Source organism: Anastrepha obliqua, chromosome 2 (genome assembly GCF_027943255.1).
Source record: "Anastrepha obliqua isolate idAnaObli1 chromosome 2, idAnaObli1_1.0, whole genome shotgun sequence".
NCBI classification, from domain to species: domain Eukaryota; kingdom Metazoa; phylum Arthropoda; class Insecta; order Diptera; family Tephritidae; genus Anastrepha; species Anastrepha obliqua.
Genome location: NC_072893.1, coordinates 104,658,648 through 104,686,000, shown reverse-complemented (window position 1 = coordinate 104,686,000; position 27,353 = coordinate 104,658,648). Strand labels below are relative to the sequence as shown.

Below are 27,353 nucleotides of genomic sequence, written 5' to 3'. Positions count from 1 at the left end.
TTAGATTTATTGTACTGTGCGACAAAAGATCAGGTTATAAACAAATTTCATACGACACGTATGTGTTCCTTTAATAAGTAGCAATTTTTACCAAATTAAATAATACAACTTTTCTTTACCACTTTTCAATTCAAATCACAGCATAGAATGAAGAGAGTTCCCTTGCCAGAAGCGCTGCTTAAATGGACTTGGTTCTGATCATAAGATTTTTCCATCAATGATTATTCATTTTAGAACGTTTGATGCACAAATGAGCACACAGTGCTACTGTTTTGGCTTACGGCGCGCGTTCTTCGTGCTGACTGAAATGTGCCGCCGTTGCCGTTGCCGTTGCTTTTGCTGTTGCCAATTGCCATTGCAGTAGTCGTCATTGTTGGGGCGCCGCTGTCGCCAATGCAGCTTTTTCAGTTTTCGCTTAACGCTCGTTCAGTCAAGTTGATTTTGCTGCACCGTCGTTCACTATTTAAATCGCGTCGCATACAAATACAAACACACGCACACATTTACTCACTCAAAATCTACGCCACGCCGTACCATACTCTGCGCACAAACCGCGAACGAGGGCAGCCGTCTGAGTGGCTTGTGGCTTTAATTTGTGTGTACTATATAGTGCGGTGGTAATACGATAACAGGTGCGACAGACTTAGCAGCAATACGACAGCTAGCGGCCACCGTACATTTGGCGGACGGTGTCATCATCATCGAACGTTGTCAACACTCTCGTCGTCAGTCTGTTCGCCAGCGACGCGCAACTATTGCGTCGTTCGCTGTCAGCATGGCGCGCAAGGATGATCCCGTCTTGAATGTGCGCTTTGTGCAAATGGTCGAAAACCATCCGTGCCTTTGGAACTCGACGCTGCCAGCTTACAGCAAGAAGGACGAAACCCAGAAGGCCTGGCAGGAGGTCGCCAATGAGACGAAAGATACTGGTATGTAAGCATTGTTTGCCTGTTGGCTGGCGCCGTCGCAGCTGCTCCCATTTCGTCTTTATTGCTAATAACCATAATTGTTAGTGCTGGCAAGGTTGTTTTTGTTGCAATTGTATGCACTATTGCTATTATAATAATTTGCGTTTGCATTTTGTTGCTATTGTTGTCAATGCATTTTTCTTTTTGTTATTGCTGTAGTTTTTTTTATTTATTTTTTCTTCTTTTGTATGTTCATGTGGTCGAGCTTTCGCATTTTCTAGCTACTGTGAGTTACCAGCTCACAATAGAGCGCAGCGTAGAATTGCGTGCCGTTCGTTCTTCAAAGTTTTCGCATTCGCATTCGCGATGCATGCACTACACTGCACTTCAACGCTCGTCATTCGCTCTCAGCCCACACCACCCCATCACACCGCACCATAGCAGCATTGCTCGCCGTACGCTGTACGCGCAGCTCTACGATTGTCGCCTGCTTGTACAATATGTTGGTCAGTTGGCACTAGCAGCGCCCTCAATACGCTCAGTTACGATACCCACGGCTGCTACCCCCTATCCCTCTCAACAACTTCTTACAATGTCGTTTTTCGCAAGCGTGTAATTGTGTAGGTGCCTTCGACTGGGGCGTCGCACCACGTCGCTTCGCCAACTAGTAGTCAATCGGTTTGTTTACTTGTTGCCGTGTTTTGCTGCATTTGCATGTGCGACATGACGCGTAACGATGAGACGAAACGCGACGCAAGGCAGTACATTAATACATCAGCGCCACAATGGTAGCACGGCAGCTGCAATTGCTGCAGAAGCTTTGCTTGCATTCTCTGTGCTCGGAGCTTTTGCCATAACAAACATTCAACCGCACTCATGTGTATAGACTTCAATTGTGTTGTGTGATTTTCCACAATCTCTCTCTCTGCCTCTCGCTCTATTTGCTGTTGATGCAATTCTCTGCTGTTTTCGTACATTTTAGGCTCGTATTGCGTTGTTTACGACTACAGTGTTTGTGCATAATGTTTTTTTTTTTTTGTATTAATTTGTTTTATTTAATTTCATTTTATTTGGTTGCGGTTGCAGTCGCTGCTATGACTTTATTTGCTTTACAAAATGCGTTTTCCGATATTTGATGGCACTAAAAGCATTCGCCACTAATAACGCAAACTTTTACTTATCGAAGAAGAGAAGATTACTGAGTTACTATTTTGAGCAAGAAAAAAGTTCTAAGTGACTTCTTTCGTTCATGTTAAGTGCAGAGTAAGCGTGAAATTAGAAGTACTATACTCGTATACATATAGACAAGTTCATGCATGCATTTAGGTATTCAAATATGCACACATCCATTGATATGTATGTTTGTGAAAACATTTACTTAAAAATAAAGGTATGTTTGAAAAATATGTTGCTTTTTAAATTCTCAAATAGTACAAAAAATAGTATAACATTATTTTAATTCCTATTATTTCTTCTTTAAACAAACGTTTACAAAAATGTCCGTAGAGCGAAAATCCGCTTAAAGAATAAGATATTTTTATACAAATTCAATCAGATCGATTGCAATTAAAAAATTTATGTATTATAGGGCGGGTCGATTTAAAAATCGCTCATTGCTCTGTGAAAATCGTATTCTAGAGATCAAAATAAGAAACTTTGCCGAAGGAACCATACCTCAAACGAATTTTGATGTCCCCCAATTGGGGTCGAACGAAAAATCCCACTTTGACCCATTTAGAGTGCTTCAATAGAGTCCTAATGTATGACCGACCCCCACTAACTTTGGACGCCCGATTCATCCATGCCGGTGGCACACCCCCTGGAACTCCCCTGGGGGGTTCCCCATACAATCATTTCAAAATATCACCATTTTTGGCCTTTACATGAGAAAAGAAACTAAAAAGTTCGACCCAAATTGGGGGACATCAGAATTCGTTTTAGAGGTATGGTTCCTTCGGCAAAGTTTCTTATTTTGATCCCTAGAATATGATTTTCATAGAGCAATGGGCGATTTTTTTGCCTCCCCACAAATCGACCCGGCCTAGTATTAAAAAGGTTTTTTCATTAGACATTTTATTCTTGCTGCAAAAGTGCTTAAAAAAGTGAACACATAAATTATAAAACTTTTTAAAAGTTGTTTTAATCTATCAAAATGCTGTCGTCGTCAATTTCCGTTGTTGCTGTTTGACTCAACTTCAAGTATTTGTCCAGCTACAGCCATGGACAGAGAAATAGTACACTTCTAATTTTAAAATGTTTATTACTGTAATGTTTTTATATCTACGCCTGATCAATTATTTGGTCATGTGTTTTTAGTCATATCAATACTCTCTTGATCCCGTTCGAAATTTACCGTTATCGATTCGTCTTTTTTTTTAATCACGTTTTTGTTGGTATATTGCACATTCAACTTGGACAAAGAAATAGCACATTTTCAGTTTTGTTTCTGCATCCATTCTTAAATCAAATATTAACCAGTCAGTCAGTTGTTGAAGTATTTTGTGTATTTTGTGCAAGTGGCCGAATGGGTTGGTGCGTGATTACCATTCGGAATTCACAGAGAGGTCGTTGGTTCGAATCTCGGTGAAAGCAAAATTAATAAAAACATTTTTCTAATAGCGGTCGCCCCTCGGCAGGCAATGGCAAACCTCCGAGTGTATTTCTGCCATGAAAAAGCTCCTCATAAAAACTATCTGCCGTTCGGAGTCGGCTTGAAACTGTAGGTCCCTCCATTTGTGGAACAACATCAAGACGCACACCACAAATAGGAGGAGGAACTCGGCCAAACACCTAACAGAAGTGTACGCGCCAATTATTTATTTATTTATTCTTTTTTTTTTTAAATAAAACAATTTTTTTAAATATGGGTCGAGGAGTACATTGTACTCTTGAAAAAGGAAAACTTATTTGGAATCTTTTTTGAAAAATGCACCAACAAATCGAAAATTGCCGAATTACTAGATTGTTCTAGAAAAATGGTGCATAGTGCTATTAAATTGATCCAAGCAGACAAAAGTTTTTTGCAAAACAAAAAAATACGAAAACCTCCGCCACGTAAAACCACGCCAAGATTAGATAAAATTATTGTACGGAAATGTAAGGCCGATCCTTTTAAGTCCTCAAATGCCATAATGACGAAAATTAATGAAGAGCACAACCTTGATGTATCCAGTAGACTGGATGGAAGGCAATTTGTATGGAAGGATTAGTAGGAAGAAACCACTTCTTACAAAAAAAATATCAAAGAGCGGTTGACATTTGCAAATCTGCAACAAAGAAGTAAGGATGTAAATATTTGGAAAAGAATACTATGGAGCGATGAAACTAACCTTAGTAGGATCGCACCTGATGGAAAATCATTCGTTCATCGCCCAAAAAACCAAGCGTACAACTCAATGTATGTACACTAAGAAAACAGTTAAGCATGGTGGAGGAAGTGTTATGGCTTGGGGTGCGTTTTCGTGGTATGGCGTTGGTCCATTGGTGCGAATTAATGGCAAAATGGACAAACATATTTATTTAGATATACTTAAAAGTACAATGGAGCCATTTGCTTTTGAAAATATGCCTGTGAATTGGATATTCATGCTGGATAATGATCCTAAACATTCATCAAAGGTGGTGAAAGTGTGGTTCAATAAACAACGTGTAGAAGTTTTGAGTTGGCCGGCTCAAATCCCCAATCTTAATCCTATAGAAAACATTTGGAATGATGTAAAGGTTAAGATCGGGGGAAAAATTTTCAAAAATGCCGATGAATTATGGGAAGGAATCAAAAAAGAGTGGAATTCGATACCGGTGAGCAGATGCAGGACATTAGTAGAGAGTATCGAGCCATTACCGCCAAAATGATGTATCTCACACCATAATCGATTTTTGTTTTGTTATCGAAATCGATAGTTCAACATCAATTGCATCATCTGTCAAAATTTCATGGCTGTAGATTAAACCGTTATGATTTTATAACAAAAACAAGTTTAATGTAAATGTTTACATTTCTTTGAACGCTTGTGTGGGATACAATTAAAATCTCTTTTAAGCTAAATGAAACACAAGGGAAAAAATAAAAAAAACACAATTTTTTGAGACTTTAATTAAAGATAAAGCTTTAGAAAAATATGTCGAAGGTATGAATTTGTTTTTTTTTGCAAAATATGTTTTTGTTTTCAATTATTGGATATTTTTACAGCTCTCCCTGGTACCGTATAGCGATTCAGATGAATCATTCGTTGATTTAAATAGTTTGGAAAGTTTAAAAGAAGTCGAGGAGGAAACGTGTGTTGGGAAAAGGGGCTACAGAAAGCAAAAACAATACGAGTGTTTTGCCCAACCCGTGCTTAAAGAAAAAATGTCCAAATTCGTGTCATGATAAAATTTCTAAAGATGAAAGAGTAAGAATAAATGAACATTTTTGGGGAATCGGCAACAAAATTAGACAGAAAGATTGGCTGTCTTCTTGTGTTAAACAAGTCGATATTAAAAGGCGATATGGAGACAGTGACAGAAAAAAGTGCAGCTTGAATTATTTTATCAATATCAATAATAGCAGTTTTAAAGTTTGTCAACAATTTTTATTGAAAACGTTGAAAATTTCACAAACGATTTTAATATCCAAATGAGTGGTACCCCATAATATCAAATCCAAGAACTAACCCAACAAAATATAATTGTATTGAATTAACTAACAGTGATTTTAAAGACTGGAAGACATTTTCACAGGCGTTACTTCCAAATTCAGTGAAAATTCAATTTTCAAAATTACGCTCTGTTACATTGGAAAAAAATATTCCAAATATTACTCTTAAATATGGCTACTTTGATGAATCTGAAACCATAAATTATGATCTAGACTCAATTCCACGATCCAGACGAAACTCCGAAATATTTTGTGAGGGACCTTCTCAATTATATGATGATATATTAAACATTTCTTCTGCTAAATATAAGGATTTGAAAACGATTTGCGATAGAAAAACTTTACCCGTAAAATTCCAACACGAGTATTTAAATTTAAAATGGGATGGATGTGTTAAAGATTTGCTACCTGAAACCGACCAGGAAGACAGTATTGAGCGTTCTTTATATATTTTTATCTATCGTTATTCAAGTTTACAAGATTTTAATATGAATTACATTACTTTATTTTTGTTTTATTGAATATACTAAGAAATGTATACATTTTTTTTTAAATCAAATGTAATTTAATTTTAACGACTAAGTAAAAAAATTTAATAAAAAAACGGGAAGTTACTTCCTTAAAATAAATTTTTGTGTAACCCACACACTTTTTTAATAATAGGTTGCCAGAAGGAAAGCAAAAAAACAACCCTTATGATACTAATATCTATTTAAAATTATTAAAATTAAATGTATTACACAAAAAAATATTTACATTATAAATTTTAAAATAAAGGCTTTATTCAAACTGATTTAATTTAAAAAAAACCTTCCCCTGTAAAATTTCGAGTTTGTGGGATACATTTTTTCGGCGGTTATGGCTCGGTATGTCCCGAAGTTGTGATGCAACTATAAAAAGTTGTGACCAACCAACTAAATATTGAGGTAACTTGTGAATCTAATGCGATTCTATAAATTTTTAAATTAAAATTTCAATATAATTACAGCGTGTGCTATTGCGGTGTCCAGCTGATATAGTGGCATTGCAACAATAATGATTAGAACGGAATAAGCGGACGGACAAACATTTGTTTTTTGAAATTAAATTTTATATTATAAATAAATTGATTGTTTTTGCAAATAATAAAATGTTATTTATATGTTTTATAATGAAGTTAGAAGTGAACTTAGTCTTGTGTGCTATTTCTCTGTCCATGGCTGTATGTCTGCTTGGCTCTCCTTGCCTTTCGCGTGTGTAATGATCGGTAACAACTAATGTCGTCGGTGTCATTTTGAAATCAAACGCCCATTCGTTAAGGCTTTTGCTGTTAGCTGCCTGGATATCGAAAGCTCTGGCTCCTCAATATTTTTAATGCAAACGTGATTTTGCGGTTCACCGCATTATGCACGTGTATGGAAATTTACTCTCCTTTGTCGTGAGCGTGACGTTTTGCTCAGTAACAAAGCATAAAAAAATATAAAATATATATTATTTGGCAAAGTGTGGTCGAATTTGGCAGTGCTGTCAATAGAACTATGCTAAAATGTCAAATTGAAAAGATGAATTAGTTGGCGTATATTTTTTGAGATTATATTTCCTTAAAAGAAAGACGCTCTGAGTGGCTAATCACAGCTTATTTCATACAGCTCGGCTATGGGCCGTATAATGAAATATTGGGTTGGGGAAAAAGTAATGTCGTATTTTGTCAATTGAGCGCGACGTTTAAACATATCTTGCGTTGTACTTATTGCATTGGGTCACACTAAACGCCGATTTGAAGACGACAATCTGTACTACAAGTGTATCTTTGACAGTGTTGTGATCGTATGTTTCAGTCCTAATTCAGTTATAGCGCGTCAAAGATGGAGTCCAGCAAGCAAGAAATTCGTCATATTTTACGTTTTAACTACCTTAGAGGTAAAAATGCAACGAAGGCGGCGGCAAAAATTTATGAAGTTTATAGGCCTGATACTGTAACGATTCGCACAGCACAGCACAGTTTGGGTGCCACACGTGTCGACGCAGAAAAATCTCTTGGACCGAATCAACGCTTGTGATTCTCTGCTAAAACGGAACGAACTTGACCCATTTTTGAAGCGGCTGGTGACTGGCGATGAAAAGTGGATCACGTACGACAACGCCAAGCGAAAAAGATCGTGGTCGAGAAGCGGCGAGCCGGCCCAAACCATCGCCAAGCCCGGATTGACGGCTAGGAAGGTTTTGCTGTGTGTTTGGTGGGATTGGAAGGGAATTATCCACTATGAGCTGCTCAACTATGGCCAGTCCCTTAATTCGGTCCTCTACTGTGAGCAACTTGACCGTTTGAAGCAGGCGATTGACCAGAAGCGGCCAGAATCGGTCAATAGGAATGGTGTTGTGTTCCACTAGGACAACGCACGTCCTAACACATCTTTGATGACCCGCCAGAAGCTACGGGAGCTTAGATGGGATGTCCAATCGCACCGGACCTGGCACCAAGTGACTATCATCTCTTCCGGTCCATGAAAAACGCCCTTGGTGATACCAAGTTCGCCTCAAAAGAGGCTTGCGAAAACTGGTTGTCCGAGTTTTTTGCAAATAAGGAAGGGGGGTTTTATAAAGGGGGGATAATGAAGTTGCCTTCTAAATGGCAACAAGTTTGCGAACAAAACGGGGTATATTTGACTTGAATCGAATAATTCTAAGTACGTTAAATAAAGCGTCAAATTTCGATCACAAATTCGACATTTCTTTTCCCCCCAACCCAATATGTACCAAAGCCGTAAATCTAAACTGATGCTGTACTTATAACTGAAAAAACGAGTATAGAGAGCATTGCAACTGCTAATATGTAAAAACAAAAACATTTATGCATTATATTATTAATGTTATGTCTGCGTTAAGTTTATTCTCTTATTTATCATTTATGTTTTCCAAACTCTTTGCTTTGCATTGTAATCATTTTTATTTTAGTATCATTTCTATTTCGTTCATCTCATTTGTACTTTTCATATTCTTGGCTTTACAATATAATCTTTTTTATTTTGATCTCATTCCTATCTATCTCATTATCTCCTTGCTTTATTTAAAGGTGGAGGAACCTTGCGTATCCTCCCAACCATAAACTGTCAATGCGTAATGAAATAGCAAAACAAGTAGACAAAGAACATGCAAGAGGATTGCTTAAACTCATTTCTAATCGTCTTGTTGCATGCATTTACAACCCTAGCAATAGAAATGACCTCTCAGTGATATTTGATAAATTAGCGGAATTCCACATCTCCTATGAACATATTATTGTGTGTGGTGATTTAAATGTAGACCTTCTTTGTGATAATTTTTCCTCCAGGAGTTTGATAGATAGTTTCCAATCATTAGGAATTTCCTTAATTAATGAATATGCTACTCGCTTTGCACCCCACTGCAAACCAAGTCTTTTGGATGTATTTTACGTCAGTGACAGAGATTACGTCAGTCATATTGATCAACTTCCTATGGCTGGAGTTGCCGACCACGAGTTGATATTCTTATCTTACAACATCCAGTTCAACAGACACAATCAAGTAAAGGAGATATTTTTTAGAGACTTTAAGCTTATTCAGCATGATCTCTTAAATAAGGAGGCTGCCGAGCTTAATTGGAATATGTGTCGGTTATTCACAACAGTGGATGAAAAACTGCAACATTTCAATGCTTTAGTCAGCCATCTATTTGATAGGTTTGTTCCGTTGCGTAAAGTTAAAGTCCACGGAAATAGGAAACCATGGTTTACGCGTGAGATATTGTCTTTAATTAGAGAGCGTAGTAAAGCATATAAGAAATGGAAAAATGATAGAAACACTCACTCATGGCAAAAATATCGTGTAGCAAGAAATAAAGTAACTGCAATCACTAGAGATGCCAAAAGGGCATATCTACAATGGAAGCTCAACGATAGTTTACCTCCGAAAGTTCTATGGAAAAACCTTAAAACCTTAGGTGTCTCAGGAGAGAATAAGTCCGTGTGCCGTTTGGACCCAGAAATCTTAAATACTCACTTTCTAGCATCTAACAGGGCTCCACTCGACATACCTGTAGAAGTTCCTCTACGAGAGCATGTTGATGACGGTGAGTTTGAATTTGTGTCTGCACCTGAGATGGATTTGATACAATGTGTACATACTATCAAATCTAATGCCATAGGGACCGATGGCATTTGTCTTAAATTTCTTAAAATTATTCTACCATTTGTAATACCATCACTTACGCACATATTTAATTAACTTTTCAATCACTTCATCTAATATACATTTCCATATCTTTGGAAGATAGCAAATATAATACCTGTGCCTAAAATAAAATGCTCTACCGCTCCTCAGCACTTCAGACCAATAAGCATTTTACCTGCCCTATCGAAAGTATTTGAAAAATTTTTGGCGCGACAAATTACCTGCTACTTGGACAAGAACAATCTGCTGAGTAATTTCCAGTCGGGTTTCAGAAGTCTGCATAGTTGCTCCACAGCTATGCTTAAAATTTTTGAAGATGTTCGCTCTGCTTATGATAAAAACTACCTAACAGTGCTAGTATTACTCGATTTTTCAAAAGCATTTGATACTATTGATCACAACGTTTTATTGCAAAAATTGTGCGATCACTATAAGTTTGGAGCATTTTCTCTGCAACTAATAAAAAGTTACCTTTCGAATCGGCTACAACAAGTGAAGTGTGGTGATAACTACTCAAGTCTAAAACCAATTACGTCAGGTATGCCGCTGGGCTCTATTTTAGGTCCAATTTTATTTTGCATTTTAATTTATGATATTGTTGAGTGTTGCCAAAATTCGTCGATTCATCTCTATGCTGATGACACCCAGATCTACCTGTCAAGGCCAATAGGTCTTATTGAAGATTTAATAGCAAGGCTTAAGGGGTTAGGTGGGTTTCAAAAGCTCAAAATAGGTACATTTTTATGATTTTTTTTTATTTAATCAACAGAATATTTCATTCCATCAATTTAACACATAAAAGATACATATTTTATAAGTAGTTTGTGAAATTTTCATTGAAAAATTTTGAAAATTAAGGCGTGGACACGTCGTCTCCTATGACCCCTCAAAAAAAAGTTTTCTCGGCGTAGTCAGGATAACTCATGACAGATTCATCTGAAATTCAAAAACAAAAAATTTTCTGTTAGTAGATGTTTCAAACTCGTGCTTGGACGAAAGAAAAAAAAAAAAAAAACAAAAATTACATTTTTAGCGGCGTTGAAAACAAAAAACCCTTATTTTGAGTAGAATTTGCACCCTTCATGCCCTTGAAAAATTACTTGGAATACAAAAAAAAAAATCCCTTCGTTCAAGCACGAGATAATGTTATTTCAAAGATGTGTGCAAAATTTGAACAAAGTCGCTTCATAACTTTTCGAGAAATCGTGTCCACCGACTTAAAAAATCGAGTTTTGAGATAAACGCGTTTAAAAACGAAACGCTGCACTGACATGGCCTGATGGGCGGAACTTTTGAAGGGTCTATCTCGTAGAATTTTACTCGGATCAATTTGAAATTTTAGGAGAATATTTTAAACATATTATACTATTTAATAAGACAAAAAAAAATTAATCGATGTTTTGAAATTTTGAAACCCACCTAACCCCTTAATGAAGACCTCACTCGTATTTCTAAATGGTCAAAATCTAACAACTTGAAATTAAATGAGTCAAAGACGAAGGCGATTGCTATTTCTCATTCAAAGTATGACCTTAACTCTTTGCCGCCAATATTACTTAATGAAGTAAATATTAACTTTGATGACATAGTAACTAACCTGGGTTTCAGAATAAATTCAAGATTATCATGCGTTGACCATGTAAACTTTGTTGTAAACAAGGTATATAATATTCTTAGAAAGCTATATTGTACTGCCTACTTACTGCCACGGCAAACTAAATTAAAACTTGTTAGATCACTCATTGTTCCTCATGTATCATACGCTGAATTAGTATATTGCAGGCTTGATAATAATTCGAAACAAAAATTGCAAATCCCTTTAAGGGAGGGGTAGGGTCACAAAATCGAAATTTTTTTTCTTCACTCATCTTATAGTAAATCATTTCAAGAATGTTGTGTCAAAATTTTAAGTGGATCGGAGCAGAACTCTCAAAGTTATAGCCTTTGTAGGCACTCTACCTCGAATGCGGAGCATAGATAATTTTTCAGAGTCATTTTTTCAAACGCGTTTTTCCCGGAACGACTTCTTAAAAGTCGGTGCCAATCACAACTCCGAAACTATTCAACCGATTCTTTTCAAATTTGGCACACGTTTTCTAAATCAAAAATACCTCCCCCCCACACTGTTTTTTTTTATTTTTTTTTAAGGTTGTTTTTCACTTACAAATATGGCGAAATTTTTCGCCAAAAATGCTCGTTTTACGTTTTTTTGCCACCAAAACTATAAAAATGAAAAAAAAAAATTGTATTCATGTGGAGGGGAGCATTACGTCATACTTTAACTGAAAAATTCGACTTTTTTGGTTGCAGATGGTTCTACGACGAATGCCGATTGGCACCGCAGAGCACCTCTCGAAAAACATATCTCCAAAAAAACTCTGTCATTATTTGTCAATATTTTATTATTAATATTTTTTAAAAACTTATTGAAAAGATGTACAATAACATGCAACTGATTTTATTAAAGTATCTTAAGCCATATTTCTGTAAAAAATTCAAAAAAAAAGTGTTTTTTTTGTTAGCGCTAAACCCTACCACCCCCTTAAATAATGCAGCGCGTTTCGTGTTTGAAAAAAGGAAATATGACCATATATCTATCTACTCAAAACAGATTCTCGATCATAACCTCGACTCGTATCTCAAAATACGCTCTATTTTCTTCCTGCATAAATTATTATGCACACAAAAACCATTGTACCTGTATAAAAACATTAAACAATGCCAGTGCACCCGAACATTGAATCTAATTGTTCCGACTTACACTTACTTGGAATCAGAACGCATGTTCTTTGTTAGTGCCATAAAACTATGGAATTCTATACCAACTACAATAAAACTTATAAAACAAGCAAGGTGTTTTAAAACTGCAGTTTCTAACTACTTCTAACCTTAAATCCCCCTTTCCTTCTCCCATTCCCACCATCCTTCTCTTCTTCTCACTTACTACTCTAAGTTTTAGTCTATAAGTTTATTAGTTAAAATAGTTTTAAATCTAAGTAGCATTTCTATGTATACCATCCTCGTATTCTAGAATTATAAGATGATGTACTACCACAAGACTCTGTTTTACTAATATATGTACAAAACAAATCAAATAAATTGAAATTGAAAAATAATTAAAAAAAAACAGAAGCCGTTAAAACCAAATGCTGTTTATACAATGGCCGTATAGTGAGGTTCTCGTATATAAAGTATTCTAATTGTCCGAAATTTAGGTCCATCGCATTAAAGACATGTTGCTATTATTATTTGTGTGAGAATTGTAGTGCTGAAGAAATGTTGATCATAATAAAGCACACATGCACACACACTTATACGTACACATATTTTTGTTCAAAACCGGATTTGCCGTGTGCACTTTCCTTAAAAAAACTTTTGAAAAAAATCGAACAAGTGTAGAAAAATTATTAAATACACGCTGTAAAACAATATTATGCAAAAAAAATTCTTAAACATTTCTTAAGCGTTTTTTGTTTGTTGTTTTGTATTTTTTTATGGAATTTACGAGCTTATTGAGATCTGCGTACTGGCCTTAATGATGAAATATTATAATTCCGTTTGTGCTCTACCAGTGTTTCTGTGGTACGAACGAAGTCGTAATTTAACAGTTTTTAACAGCCGATTTCACTCTTAAACTTTTTGGGAATTCCTTTAGTTCGAAAATTCTTACGACTTTGCCCTCACATATTGAATATTTTACACCTTTTCTCAAACCAATCCTCCAAATAACTTTTTTAATCCTTAGCACTTGATCCTTGAATATTATCTATAGGGTTTTTCAATTGGCGCGGGTCGATTTTGGCGCCCTGTGGCAGCCATTTTGTTTTGGTGACATCTGTCAAATCTTTTGTTTATTATTCAGTTGTTTATGCCAAATCATCATGGCAAGTTACACGATTGAACAGCACGTTCAAATGATAAAACTTTATTATCAAAATGAGTGTTCATTAACGCAAACGTTGCGCGCATTGCGCCTGTTTTTCGGTAGACGTGGTGGCCCTTCCAATTTCTTATGGCCCATATTAAACCATATGGACCTAGACGACATGTGGTTCCAGCAGGACGGCGCTACGTGCCACACAGCAAACGCCATTTTATTCCATTTCAACATCTACCCGCCCTTATTGAAAAACCCTTTATTATACTTTTTGTACAAATTTTGACTGATTGCAAGACTTTTCTTGCTCTGTAATTGAATTAAATTGTTTTGAAGTCTTTTGTTATAAATAATTATAACGGTCATTTTCAGTAAGCATCTGATATTACTGCTCCCTTCATCAAGCCGAGAAACGTATTGTTTTTTTTATCACAAAAGTTTGTTAAACTCTCGAGAAAGTTAAGTTGGTATGCATTTTAAAATTTCTATTTAAGTTTAAAGTGAAGAAGTGAAGTGATGTTATTAAAGAACAGATGGCAGTCTTGAAAGGATATTAACAAAAATGAGTCTTTACTCCAGCTTAGCAAATTTGTCTATGTTAATAAAAAAAAGAAGGTAGTTTTCATCGCCTCAATCAACAATGCCACACTTTCTGCACTGTTAAATGTTCACGTGAAATAAATAGAGTTTATGAACTCTGAAAAATAATGGAAAATAAAATGTATAGCTGAACGTCGTAACTTTAAGTAGTACACACTTTAAATCTTCAATATTGGTATTTGCAACATTACGAGATAAGCCTCTGAGCCTATGTCTATTCTTAAAAAATATAGCCATAAAATATGCGCACAAGTACGCTAATAACTGTGCACAGGATACTCCGATTTGCACAGGGTTTTCTGTATTTTGAAGCCAATCTCTTCTGAAATATTCTTCTTCCCGACACAAATTGACGAGAGTACTGTTTTTTTTTGCTATAAAGCTGTGAAATATTTACTACCAGTCTGCATTAATCAGAGGTATTCCTCTTTCTCTGCTACCACCAGCTCGTGTCGCATTGAATACTTTCAGAGCCGGAGCGTTCGTATCCATTCGGACGACATACATACGTAAACGGGATAACCGGGAATAAGAGGGCAAATTAATAATGCAAATTTTATGCTCCCCGATTTTTGTAACTATTGTTTTTATTGTATCCCACTGATAATTATGTAGGTATTTGCGGATACTTCAAAAAAAGTATAGCAACACAAATACAAGGTGGCGCAAAAGTAACCTTGCGATGTGTTTTGGCTGTAATTTAAAACAAAAAATGCAAAACTTCGATTTTTCATGTGGATTTTTTTTATTTGGTATTTTAATTTTTTTGACATCAAGTCGAGAATATGATGTCATGTAAATGGCCGCCGCCACAGTTGATTGCCATTTGAGCCCTTTTTATGGCATTTTCCATCACTTTGGCCAAACATTCCGGCGATAGGTCCTCACATTCTTGACGGATATTGTCTTTAAGAGCTGCAAGAGTCTGAGGCTTGTTGACATAAACCCGCGACTTCAAAAAGCCCCACAAAAAGAAGTCTGGAGCGGTCGAATCAGGCGATCTTGCGGGCCAGTGAAAATCGCCAAAACGGGAGATTAGGCGCCCGGGAAATGCATCCTTCAGCATATAGGTTGTGGCACGTGCAGTGTGTGCCGTTGCACCGTCCTGTTGGAACCACATGTTTTCCAATCCCAATTCATCAAGTTGCGGCAAAAAGAGCTCGTTGATCATTGCTCTGTAGCGCTCACCATTCACAGTAACCGTTTGGCCCGCGACGTCTTCGAAGAAAAAAGGTCCGATGACTCCTCCAGCGAAAACAGTGACTTTGAGCGGGTGTAATGGCTCTTCGTGGGTTACACGCGGATTTTCACTGCCCCAGAAGCGTAAATTTTGCTTATTTACGTACCCGCTAAGATAGAAATGGGCCTCACCACTAATGATTATTTCTGATGAAAAATCATCTTCCTCTTGGTGGTGATTAAGGATGGCTTGAGCGTATGTTAGACACGATTGGCGGTCAGCAGCTAACAGCTGATGCACCGTCTGGACTTTGTACGGAAACATCTTCAAATCTTGTACCAAAATTCGCTGTAAAGACCGTCGACTGATACCCATTTGCGTGGCACGTCGTCTGGTCGATGTCGACGGCGCTTCCATGACATCCTCGGCTACAGCAGCAATATTCTCTGCAGAACGGCTACTTCGGGGTCTGCCACGCCTGGCAGCATCTCGTGTTGTGCCAGTCTCTTCGAGGCGAGCGGCTAAACGTCGCCGACCGATTATTGAATTGAGTCTTATTTTTCTTAAAATTTTGTCTCACACCATAAGTGTGTCACACACAGCCCTAACCCCTAGAAACCACCCCTATCATACCGCGAGCAGGCTAACCCACTTAACCGCAAGCAGGCTTACCCACAAACTCCAAATTTACATACTATTAATCCATATATATCAGGCCCTCAAGCCCAAGAAAATTAGTAATCGACTATATCATGTCTATGTTATCTCAATCGATTTTCAGGTGTAGGAAAATTTCGAAACATGAAAATTTCAAAATGCGATATCTCTGCGAAAAAAAATGATATTTGAGCAAACAAAACGCCATTTGAAAAAAGAAGGCTTGTATTTAAAGATGCCATCCTTTAATTTTGGTAAAAAAAAAAAAAAAAAAATGGAGTTTTTTGCACTTTTAGGTTAGGATATCTCGAAAACCAGAGCAGATAGAGCAATTCTGAGGCCAGATTTGGATTCAGCGCATCATAAACCTTCGGAAATATATAGTCTGGTTTCTGGGTCTGAATGTTGGTTAAATTTTGTCGGCCTGTGTAATCATGTACGCGCTTCGCTAATGTGTTGGTTGCTCCGCTTAGCAGCTCAAAATCATACGACTAAATAAAGATAGCGGAAAAAACTTATGGACAAAAATGTTCACAAAAGAATGCTCTATAAAAAAGCTCTAAAGTATATTTTCAATAAAATCTATAAAAAAGAAGTTATTACGCTTTAAAACAATTGATCCCTTAATTTTTCGCGTAATTTTGTTTATAACTTTTTTATTATTAATTTTAATATACAAAAAAAAGTTTTGAATGAAAGTTGTAGATAATATTATTATCTACAAAAAAGTATTTTACAAAATTTTCGTAACTTTCGAAATTCACGAGATAATCGCAAAAACTAGTTGCACCCTTATTTCCAAGATGGCGGCCGCGGGACACAACCCCCGACCCCGAAAACTCAAATTTAAGTTCACAGTGATGGGCTTTACATAATAAAACCATAAACTCGCATCCTCCTAAAATTATGAAGTTAAATGCTCTTTTGACTGGACTATAAGTTACAGTTTTGGTTGGCAAATTTGTTACGCTTGCACTTAGGGCTTTTCGAATTTCGTTTATAGCAACGTTATTATTGGTTGTTGGATTATAAAACTTTAAAGGAACATGTATTATGATACGGTACATGATAATCAACTAAAAAGTCGATTTTGAATTTTGTGTAACTTAGGGCTTTTTTGAATTCATATGACGATATGTAAATAAATAAAATTTGGCATTTATCTATGGAAAATGTAACAGCAGTATAGCAGCTGCTTTAATTTTTGTTGCTATTCATTTGGTCTCTAAAATATCAAATTTATAGATAATTTATAGATTTTGACAGTATAAAAACAAAAGCAAAAAACAAAGACACTATTCTTGGTGTGGTGTGCGCGCCTGTTAAATGTGCCTTGGCATTTATTTACTTAATTCAAAAGTCATTACTCAAAACCAAAAAACTTCAAAGACGGCTCCACACTGGAGAATATTATTTACCGGCAATGGAAAATATTTAGTATTTAGTATTTCATTTAATATAATAATTTTTATAGGCATTGTAAAAAACAGATTCAATTGAAAATATTAGTTTTCTATAAGCGAAAAATATTTCTTAAGTGCATCTATACTATAAAGATGAATGTCTGTACGTTGTCCGCGCATCCAGTGTTGCCAATTTAGCGACTTTGTCGCTAGAATTGACGACTTTTGCTTGAGTCTTGGCGGGAAAAAAAAGTTTTGACGACAGAAATGATTTAGTGACTTTTGGAGAGCAAATCAAAACCGTTTTAGGCAATAGATACTCGTACTTTTCTGTCAACTTGATTACCCGTGAATGCCATTTACCTTCCATACTCTAGAGTAACAATTTACTGACTATAGATAAAACAAAGCATTACCTATTGGTGTGTTATCGTCGATAAATTATCGATCTATAATTGAAATTCTAAATTTATTTGTACCTTAAAATTTTTTATGAAATTAACAAAAATCATACGTTGTACCCATTAAGAAATAATAAAATATATTCCAATTCAATTACACCTTGTGTCACACAATTGTAATGAGTAACCAAATTATTTTTACCACTGATCACATAAGAGCAATGCGGTCGGGGAGTCCCCGGATTTTATTATGTTCTGTACGTGAAACAATTGAATTGATATCGGCTCTGTTGATTGTTTTCTATCCTCTGAAAGGGAAGCTCGCTCGATCGCCTTAAGATTAAAAGGTATATCTGAACTTAAAAGTGGGGATATGAAAGGACATTTAAAGATCTTTGAAGACTTCCTACATAGTCCCACTCTTCATAGGGATGATATACTATCACCCAAACCAATACTCTTCAGGAACTTCCAAGTTATAATTAATGAACGAACAGACCGGAGAACTAACTCTATCACTTTCAAACCTGGCTCCCAGCTATGGTTTACTGATGGGTCCAAATTGGAAAATGGTAGAACAGGGGCAGGAATCAATGGGCCTAAATTCAAAAAATCAATTCCGATGGGAGTCTACCCAACAATATTCCAGGCAAAAATACATGCCATTGAAATATGTGTGAGAGAATGCCTTAGCAGGAAAATGAGAGGTACTCACATCTACATACTTTCAGATAGCCAAGCGGCTCTAAAAGCCCTTCTATCAACAACTATCACCTCTAAATTGGTAAGGGATTGCCTAAACCTTCTCAACACGTTAGGGAACCTCAACATAGTAACACTAGGCTGGATTCCGGGACATGAAGGACATGAGGGAAATGAAATGGCTGATGACCTTGCAAAACAAGGAGCAAATGTGCCACTAATTGGTCCTGAGCCCTTCTGTGGACTCACAAAAGGTCACATTAATGAATTCCTTAGGAAATGGGAAGAAAGAAAATTTGCCGCACATTGGCTAAACTGTGCCGGTCAGCGTCAAGCCAAACTATTCCTAAGTCCCAACAAAGGAATATCTGACAAGCTTCACTCACTAAGCAGAGTAGATCTGCGTCTTTTAACAGGATATCTTACAGGTCACTGCAGCCTGAGGTATCATCTAAATAATATTGGTCTATCTGAGACCAATGTCTGCCGCTTTTGCGAGATGGACATAGAAAGCTCAGAACATGTGCTTTGTGAATGTCCTGCGTTGGGCAGACAGAGACTTCATCACCTTGGTGGTATCGTAGTATCTCCATGCAATCTTTGGAATAACAAACCCAAAATTGTACTAAAATTTTCAAAAAGCCTAAAACTCTAGGGTTCCAAAAATATTCCTTTCACAATAGATCAGCTCTGGTCGCAGTGCGTAATGGCCTTCTAATAATATTCCTCTAGCTTACTTACTTTTTAATTCATTTTAAGTAAATATAAAATATTTAAATCTATCTCGAGGTTGCTTAAATAATGAATTTACCTCTGAAAAAAAAAAACAGTATTTCAGGAGATTGAAACTAACTTCCGTTGATCTCAAATTTCAGTAGAGTTGGTATTATTATTCATCTGAAAATTTTGAGTCCGCAGCTGGCCTCTTGTGCACCTCTCAGAATGAAATTTAGGATCCGCCCCTGAGGGAGTTAGCGACTTTCTAGCGACTTTTGATATTGGCCCTAGCGACTCAGATTTATTGGCGTTGGCAACACTGCGCGCATCACTACTAAACGACAACACCCAATGACGTACAAATTTTTATGCATTCATATTTTCACCCAATGAAGGTTATAGGCATGTTTTTATGATAGAACTCCCTTCCCACAGCCCCCAATCCGCGCCACCACTCTCATTCGTCACTGATTATCGAATATTTGCTTAAATTTAATCTAAACAATCTTAGTTTTTCCTATTCCCCACTATTTATAGGACATTCTAGACTTCATAATCCTCATAAGCTGTTCAACTATGACCCAAATGCAAAGTTCAAAAACGGTTTGAGATAGAAAATTAATAAAAATAATTTTGCTTGATATTTTTCTGATTGGTTGTTTTGATTTTATTCAACGAGGCTAGCAACCGATGCCGGCTATTGTAATATTATGGTTTTTAATAAATAATTATTTTCTATGAAATTATTGTTTGCAATTCTTTTATGTGCATATCCTAAATCCCTCAAAACTACTCCTACGCGAGCGGGGCCGCGGGTTTAAGCTAGTATTTTATAAAAGAGGAATGTTTCTGCGATGCGATTATGGCACATATTCGTTAAGCTTCCACCCCAATTTGCGTTCTGCGCCTATGTAGTAGTGATATATGCAGCTTATAAAGTAGTGGTAGAATTTTGATATTTGATATAATTTATATTTAATTTTAACTTTTTTATTTGCAGTGCGAAACTGTCGTGAGCGATGGCGTACCATTAGGAGTAGTTTCCTTCGATCGTTGAAGTTGTCACGCACTAGTACTGGTCGAGGCAAACGCAAATATTACCTCTCTAAATATCTTCAATTCTTGATTCCCTACACAAAGACGCGTCTTAAGAACGGCAGCACCGCATCAAGCATAATTGCGCAACGCAAAACGACACCACAACCGCCGATGACGCGCATCAATCACATACCATTACCCATAGTCAGCAGTGATGACACCAAAGATTCCAATGCCACGGAAGTGGGCATAGCCGAGGAGGACGTTGTGGTTTCGCTACATGAGGGAGCAACAACGCAGCAACATCGCATAGTAGTACAGCCGCCAATGACGGCCCCGTGCGCCATACCAGTACCAGTCGTTATGCCGGCTCCGACAGCCATCAAAACGGAACAAGGTGCCACAACGCCAGAACATGGACGATGTACAGCGACAGCCGTTTCCAGTATGAATGCTTGTGCCATCGCCGGTGGTGCTAACAGTGGTAGCGGTAATGTGGTAAATAGTAGCGCTTTTGCTGCAGCAGTGGATACACAACCAACGCCGCGTAGTGCATCTGCCGTCGATCTGACGGAGTTTGCCGAGTGGATCAAAAGTAAAAATGAACATCATCGCCAATGTTTAATGCCCTCCTCACCTGATGCTGATCAATCATTTCTCAACAGCTTGCATCCATTTCTGAAGGAAATGTCCGGGAAACAGAATCGCCGCTTCCGGCAGAAGGTGGTGGCGCTAATTGATGCCATTCTGGATAATGCCGACTGAGGCGTACACATGTGATGCGTAACGTTTAGCAAAGGCGGCGATGGTGATGGCGATGTTGATCGTGGTAGTGCTGGAAGTGCTGGACCAAGAACCAAGAGAAAATGGACGTGAATGTAGCAGTGGTGAATAACAGGGTAGCCCGATGTAAAAGTGAGATGTGATCGCTTTATACTCATTCGACGACTACAACAAAAGAAATAATAAAAACCTTACGCACATGAACACTCTAGCGCTTGAACGCACACATACACACACACTTACATACATACATACATACATACATACATACATACAAACATACGGTTAGACACTAATACATACATTATATATCCGCAGGCACATCACGCATGTATACTGTGAAAACCTGTTGTTTTTATTAGAGAAAAATATTTTTTGTTTCCAGTGGAATTGAAATAAAGGCTTTATTTTTTGTATTTTTCGTGTTTTATATCCTTTGCTCACTAGGCGACTATACTAACGAGAATATACAGTAATCAATAGTATTTATGTTAAGTAGTGCAGTCCTTCACTGTGGGTCAGAAGCCGCTCAAAAGTGGCGAAAAGGTAGATTTTAATAAACATCGCATGTATGGGAGCTGGATGTCGAGAACTTTTAAAAATCATTCGATTTTAATGAAACCTCGCATCGAAGGATTACAGTTAGTTTTTTAAAATTCAAAATGTCGGATCCAATATATCACGAACTTTTAAAAATAATCATCCGTTTTTAATGAAACTTCACATAGCGCGAGTGAGTGCCTATAGCTTATGGCGGTCTTAGTGCCGCTCCTGGAAGCAGCATCTACAGTTCAACGCGGTTGGGTTGCTTTATTTCAAATTATTACTCATATATGTAAATAAAGAAGGGCTCGACATAAAAAATAATGCACCGGCACTCTCTGGTCGAAAATAATTAAAAGAAACTAAAAAAATTAGACTAAAAGAATTTAAACTCTCCTAAGCAACGGCAGGTGGGTATTCCCACTAGTTAGAACTGGTAGCGGCAGGATAATCAAATCAAATTCAAGAAAATTAAAATAAATTTAACAACAACTCAATTAAAAAAAAATTAAAGAAAAAATTAAAATAAATTTAACAAAAACTAATATTTAAAAAAATCTTAACGAAAATTAAAAAAAAAACATTAAAATAAAAATGGGGCCTAAAAATAATACTCCAAAGCTCGACTTAAAAAATAATGCACTCTCTGGTTACAAAGAATTTAAAGAAATTCAAAAAACTACTAAATGAATTTATAAAAATTAAAATAAAATAAAAATTATTCAAAACATAATAAAAAAATAAATATAAATTCAAAACAAATTAAAATAAATTTAACAAAAGTTTAATTAAAAAAAATGCTTTACAGGAATTAAAAAAAAATTAAACGAATTTATAAAACTTAAAATAAAAAAAAAATATTCAAAACGTAAAAAAAAAAAATTAATATGATTAAAAAAAACATTAAAATAAATTTAACAAAAAATAAAATTAAAAAAAAGCTTTTCAAAAATTGCAAAAAAAAAAATAAAATAAAAATGGGACTCAAATATAACACTCCAACCTCCTCGTAGAAATTTTGGAAATTACAGTTAAGGAAAAACTCTACATACAGCCTACTAACTTCTACTCAAATATGAAGGAGACGGTATCAATAAAACGGTCGGCGGATGACATATGGCAAAAATAATTTTTTTTATTTTTTGGTAGGATTGTTATAAGCTTACATGGCAAATTTCAGCGTGATATGTCACATAGTTTGTTTTCTGTGCTACTGCAAACAAGTCAAGCTCGAGTGTGGAAAAAAGTCTACATACAGCTTTGGCAAATCTTAAAATACATAGGAAAATGAAGGGAAAAACCCATTAGTTTTCTTGATTTGCTTTATCTGTCAAACATAACAATTATTTAAATTCAGAAAGCGATTTGTAAAACACGTTTTAACTTTAAAAATGGCAAATAGAAAAGAAATCAGCAATCAGTTCGAAATTTGGTGGTTAATCTTCGAAAAGAAACCAAATCTTACGGGGAAATTGCTGAAATAGTAAAATTAAGTCGCTCTACAGTGCAAACTATTGTCAAAAACTATAAAAAACCCAACAGTACCGAAAACAAGCCAAGATCTGGAAGGCCGAAGAAGCTTTCAAGACGCGATGTCAGTAGTGTCCTTAAAGAAGTCCACAAAGATCCAAAAACAAGTGCCCCGAAACTAGTCGAATACAATACCTTGCAAGATGTTCGAATATTACTGTTTCATCAAGAACAGTAATAAACGTTTTGCATGATAGCGGCTTTAAAAATAGAACAGCACGGAAAAAGCCATTTGTTTCAGCCAAGAATCGTCAACTTCGCCTGGATTTTGCTAAGGCACATTTACAGAAAGGAATGGATTTTTGGAGGAAAGTTATATTTACTGATGAAAGTAAGTATAATATTTTCGGGAATGACGGCCGAAACAAGGTTTGGCGAAAACCGAATACTGCACTTGATCGCAAAACTATTATACCTACTGTGAAACATGGTGGGGGTAGTGTTATGGTGTGGGGAGCTATGGCGGCATCTGGAGTTGGTCGATTGGTTTTTGTTGAAGGCTTTATGGATAGATATCAGTATAAGACAATATTGGAACAAAATCTGAAGCCATCTGTGGAAAGCTTGGGCCTGGGAAACCAATGGATTTTCCAACAAGACAACGCAAAGCCAAGCATATTGCGCATATTGTTCGAGACTGGCTTCTTTATCATGCACCAAGACAGCTCAAAACACCTCCCCAGTCACCAGATCTTAACCCAATTGACCATATTTGGGACGTTTTGGAAAAATCTGCTCGCAAATATGATATCAGAAGTCGTGAAACACTGAAAACTGCCCTAACTCGGGCGTGGTCGGAAACTGCGCCCAGTATTACGGAGAATTTGGTGATGTCTATGCCACGTCGTCTTCAGGCGGTTATTGGAGCCCAGGGTGGTCCTACAAAATATTAAAAATAACCGGTGATTTTTTAGCTATTATCTTTTTAAACAGTTGGTTTAAACAGCTGACGCACGCTTCGTGTTTCGTTTCATTGTCAAACATCTTCAGTTTGGTCTATAATTTAACCATGAATCGCCTTACAGACGAACAACGCTTGCAAGTCATTAAATTTTATTATAAAAATGCGTGTTCTCTTAATAAGGTTTATCGCGCGCTTCTTCCATTTTATAGTCAGTTTAATCGACCCACTGAAGCGGCTATTCGAGCTATTGTGACTAAATTTAGAACCAAATTTATATTATTGGACATCAAACCAAAAAAACACTTTTACGTAGAGTGCGAACTGAACAAAATATCGCAGCTGTATCGGCCAGTATTAATGATGACCATTAATTATCGATTCGTCGCCGTTCGCAGCAATTGGGTCTCTGTTACTCAACAACGTGGAAAATTTTGCGAAAGGATTTAGGTGTGAAGCCTTTCAAAATACAGCTGGTGCAAGAATTGAAGCCCAACGACCTACCGCAACGCAGGATTTTTGGTGAATGGGCTCTTGGAAAGTTGGCCGAAGATCCACTTTTTTATCGAAAAGTTGTGTTCAGTGACGAAGCTCATTTTTGGATCAATGGGTACGAAAACAAGCAGAATTGTCGATTTTGGAGTGAAGATCAAAGATCAGCCAGAAGAATTGCAAGAGCTACCAATGTATCCAGAAAAGGTCACAGTTTGGTGCGGTTTATGGGCCGGAGGTATCATTGGACCGTACTTCTTCAAAGATGCTGCGAATCGTAACGTAACTGTAAATGGTGAGCGTTACCGTGAAATGATATCCAACTTTTTTTGCCCAAAATGCAAGAGCTTGACTTGCATGACATGTGGTTTCAGCAAGACGGTGCCACATGCCGCACAGCACGCGTAACAATGGACTTGTTGAGAGGCGAGTTCCGTGAACATTTTATTTCTCGTTCGGGACCTGTCAATTGGCCACCCAGATCGTGCGATATAACGCCTTTAGATTATTTTTTGTGGGGCTATGTTAAAGCTCATGTCAGACAAGCCTGCTTCAATTAACGCATTGGAAGACAACATTAAAGCATTTATATGTGAGATACCGGCCGAAACATTGGAAAGAGTATGCCAAAATTGGACTAAGCGGATGGACCATTTGAAGGGCAGTCGCGGTGAACATTTGCATGAAATAATCTTCAAACATTAAATTATATGGACTGTACTATCGATTTAAATGAAAATTTCATGCATTTTTCTGAATTTGACGTGTGTTTTTTTGAAAGACTTTCCTATAGCTCTTAAAAAATTACCCTTTATATTGTTTCCTTTTATTAATTTAAAAGAAATCAAATATTCTATTCGATTTTTAACACTGTATGTAGACTTTTTTCTCATGCATTTTTATTGTTTTTGTTATTTCTGTTATTGTTATGCTTTTGAATTAGCTTTTTGTTTTGTAAATAAACTTTGTTTTTGGTCCTTCAAATATTAATGCAAACGCTTTATTAATTTACCTTACGAATATCTTAGAAATACAAAATAAGGGGATGTATGTAGAGTTTTTTCCTTAACTGTACATTTGTTGTAGGCGAACTGCAAGCGTTACAAGACAACCAAATTTTTAATTAACGCAAATAAAGCAACCAAGTTAACCAAATTGGATGGATGTGAATCTAAAAAGTTGCATAAGTGGGATGAATTTCTTATAGCGTAAGTTCTAAGGAACCAAATGATCCTAAAGCCATTTGAATATTGTGTTTAAAGGAGGTTAATAGCTAATTACTAGAGGGTCTGTGCTGAAATTTGTGAAAATTATAAGTTTCACATACATAACTTCATGTAAGCATAAAAATCAGTTCAAGATTGAAACACTTGAATTTTAAGAATTGGCAACCATTTGAAGGAAAAGAGCGGATAGAAGGCTTATAAATGCTTTTAAGATTCAAAGAATATTATGGTTTGTTTTTGCAAAACCGGCACGTGATTTTCAACGAATTCCAAAGTGTGAGTAACTACCAGTAATTAAAAAATGTAATCAATTTACGTAAAGATTGAGCCGAATTTACACTTACTTTAATATAATAAGGGAGTCTGGTCCAATTAACCAATTTCACAACTTGATTTCGGTCAATTTTCGCCACTTTTGAGTGACTTCTGGACCATAGTGGAACGGTTGGGTCTTCAAAGAAAGGAATTCCAACCAACATATAAGGGATTATTGTAATAGAATGATTTCTGTGTGATTTCCATTGCATTGGCTGTTGGCATAAAATATCAATCTGTTTTTTTATTTTTATAAAAATAGCTGCCGGTCACAGGTGGCTCGTCTTGTAGGGGGCGGATCGTCTTGTAGGCTCGCACCACACACACGCTATATTCCAAACCCCGTCATCCAGCTATCCCCTCTGTTCTTGTTTCATCTCCCTTTTTCCTAACAATAGTATCACAAAGGACGTTTTTTTTTATTTATTCATCGTCCAAGTGGGTAATCATATAACCTAACCAGTTACCGGTATCCTTATGCCCAAGAAGGAATATTTTAAAACCCTTTTTCAAAAGATAGAGTTTTTTTATTATGTTATAAGCAATTGCAAAATGTCTTACTCGCAAATTTTGTATGGAGCACAAACATTTTTTTTCAAGTTTTATCAATATTTAGGCTTTATAAAGCATTTAATCAGCAAATAACCTGCTAAACTACTACTTGATTGGGCGCAGACATATTTTTTTTTTTAATTACATTTCACAGAAAATTTATAAACAAAACCTTTTTGAATGTTCCCATCATAATCGGGTCTACATTACTGGAACGGCCCTGTTTTATATCCGGCCAAAAACTGCCACTCCAGCAGCATTCCCCAAATATTTGTCGAGAATAGTTTTGATGTTACAACAAGAACAACAAATCACACCACAAGCTTGAGGAACAACTTGGTCAAGCACCAACTACAGGATGACTTAAGTTACCACGCGTACTGGCTAGTAGGCAGATCTTGTAAAGGGTGATCAATTTTGAGGTATCGGATTTTAAATTGAAATAAAATAATGAAAATTCAAGTTGATTAGATAATCTTTATTATTTTTGTGTAGAATTTTTATCCACAAAGTTTATGCGCAAACATTTAGACTTTATATACCCCCACAAAAGTCCAAACGTGTGATATCCAACGATCTTGGCGGCCAATCCACGACGCAGTAAATCCATTGTTTCACGGGCTGTATGGCAATTAGCGCCATCTTGCTGGAACCAAATGTTGTGGAGATCACGGGCTTCAATTTGCGGCATCAAAAAGGCGCCATTGGCGCCATCCTCGTCTA

At 36.5% G+C, this 27,353-nt stretch overlaps 1 protein-coding gene across 2 annotated transcripts; it reads left to right on the top strand.

Annotated features, from left to right (window-relative positions):
• Window positions 1-394: 394 nt before the first annotated feature.
• On the top strand, window positions 395-21,487 carry LOC129238975 (uncharacterized). 2 transcript variants are annotated; one of them, XM_054874227.1, is made up of 3 exons: window positions 395-929; window positions 20,251-20,883; window positions 20,954-21,487. In XM_054874227.1, exons 1-3 carry the CDS (start codon window positions 776-778, stop codon window positions 20,968-20,970), a joined length of 804 nt encoding a protein of 267 aa, XP_054730202.1. In that variant the 5' UTR covers window positions 395-775; the 3' UTR covers window positions 20,971-21,487. The 2 variants fall into 2 exon arrangements, with proteins under 2 accessions (XP_054730202.1, XP_054730201.1); XM_054874226.1 differs by having other exon boundaries at window positions 396-929; window positions 20,251-21,487.
• Window positions 21,488-27,353: the final 5,866 nt, after the last annotated feature.

Bases quoted from the DNA above. Each gene is read 5' to 3' on its own strand.
- LOC129238975 (XM_054874226.1), top strand. From the start codon at position 776: ATGGCGCGCAAGGATGATCCCGTCTTGAATGTGCGCTTTGTGCAAATG. The intron at 930-20,250 runs GTATGTAAGCAT...TTTTATTTGCAG, and splicing joins CAATGAGACGAAAGATACTG to TGCGAAACTGTCGTGAGCGA.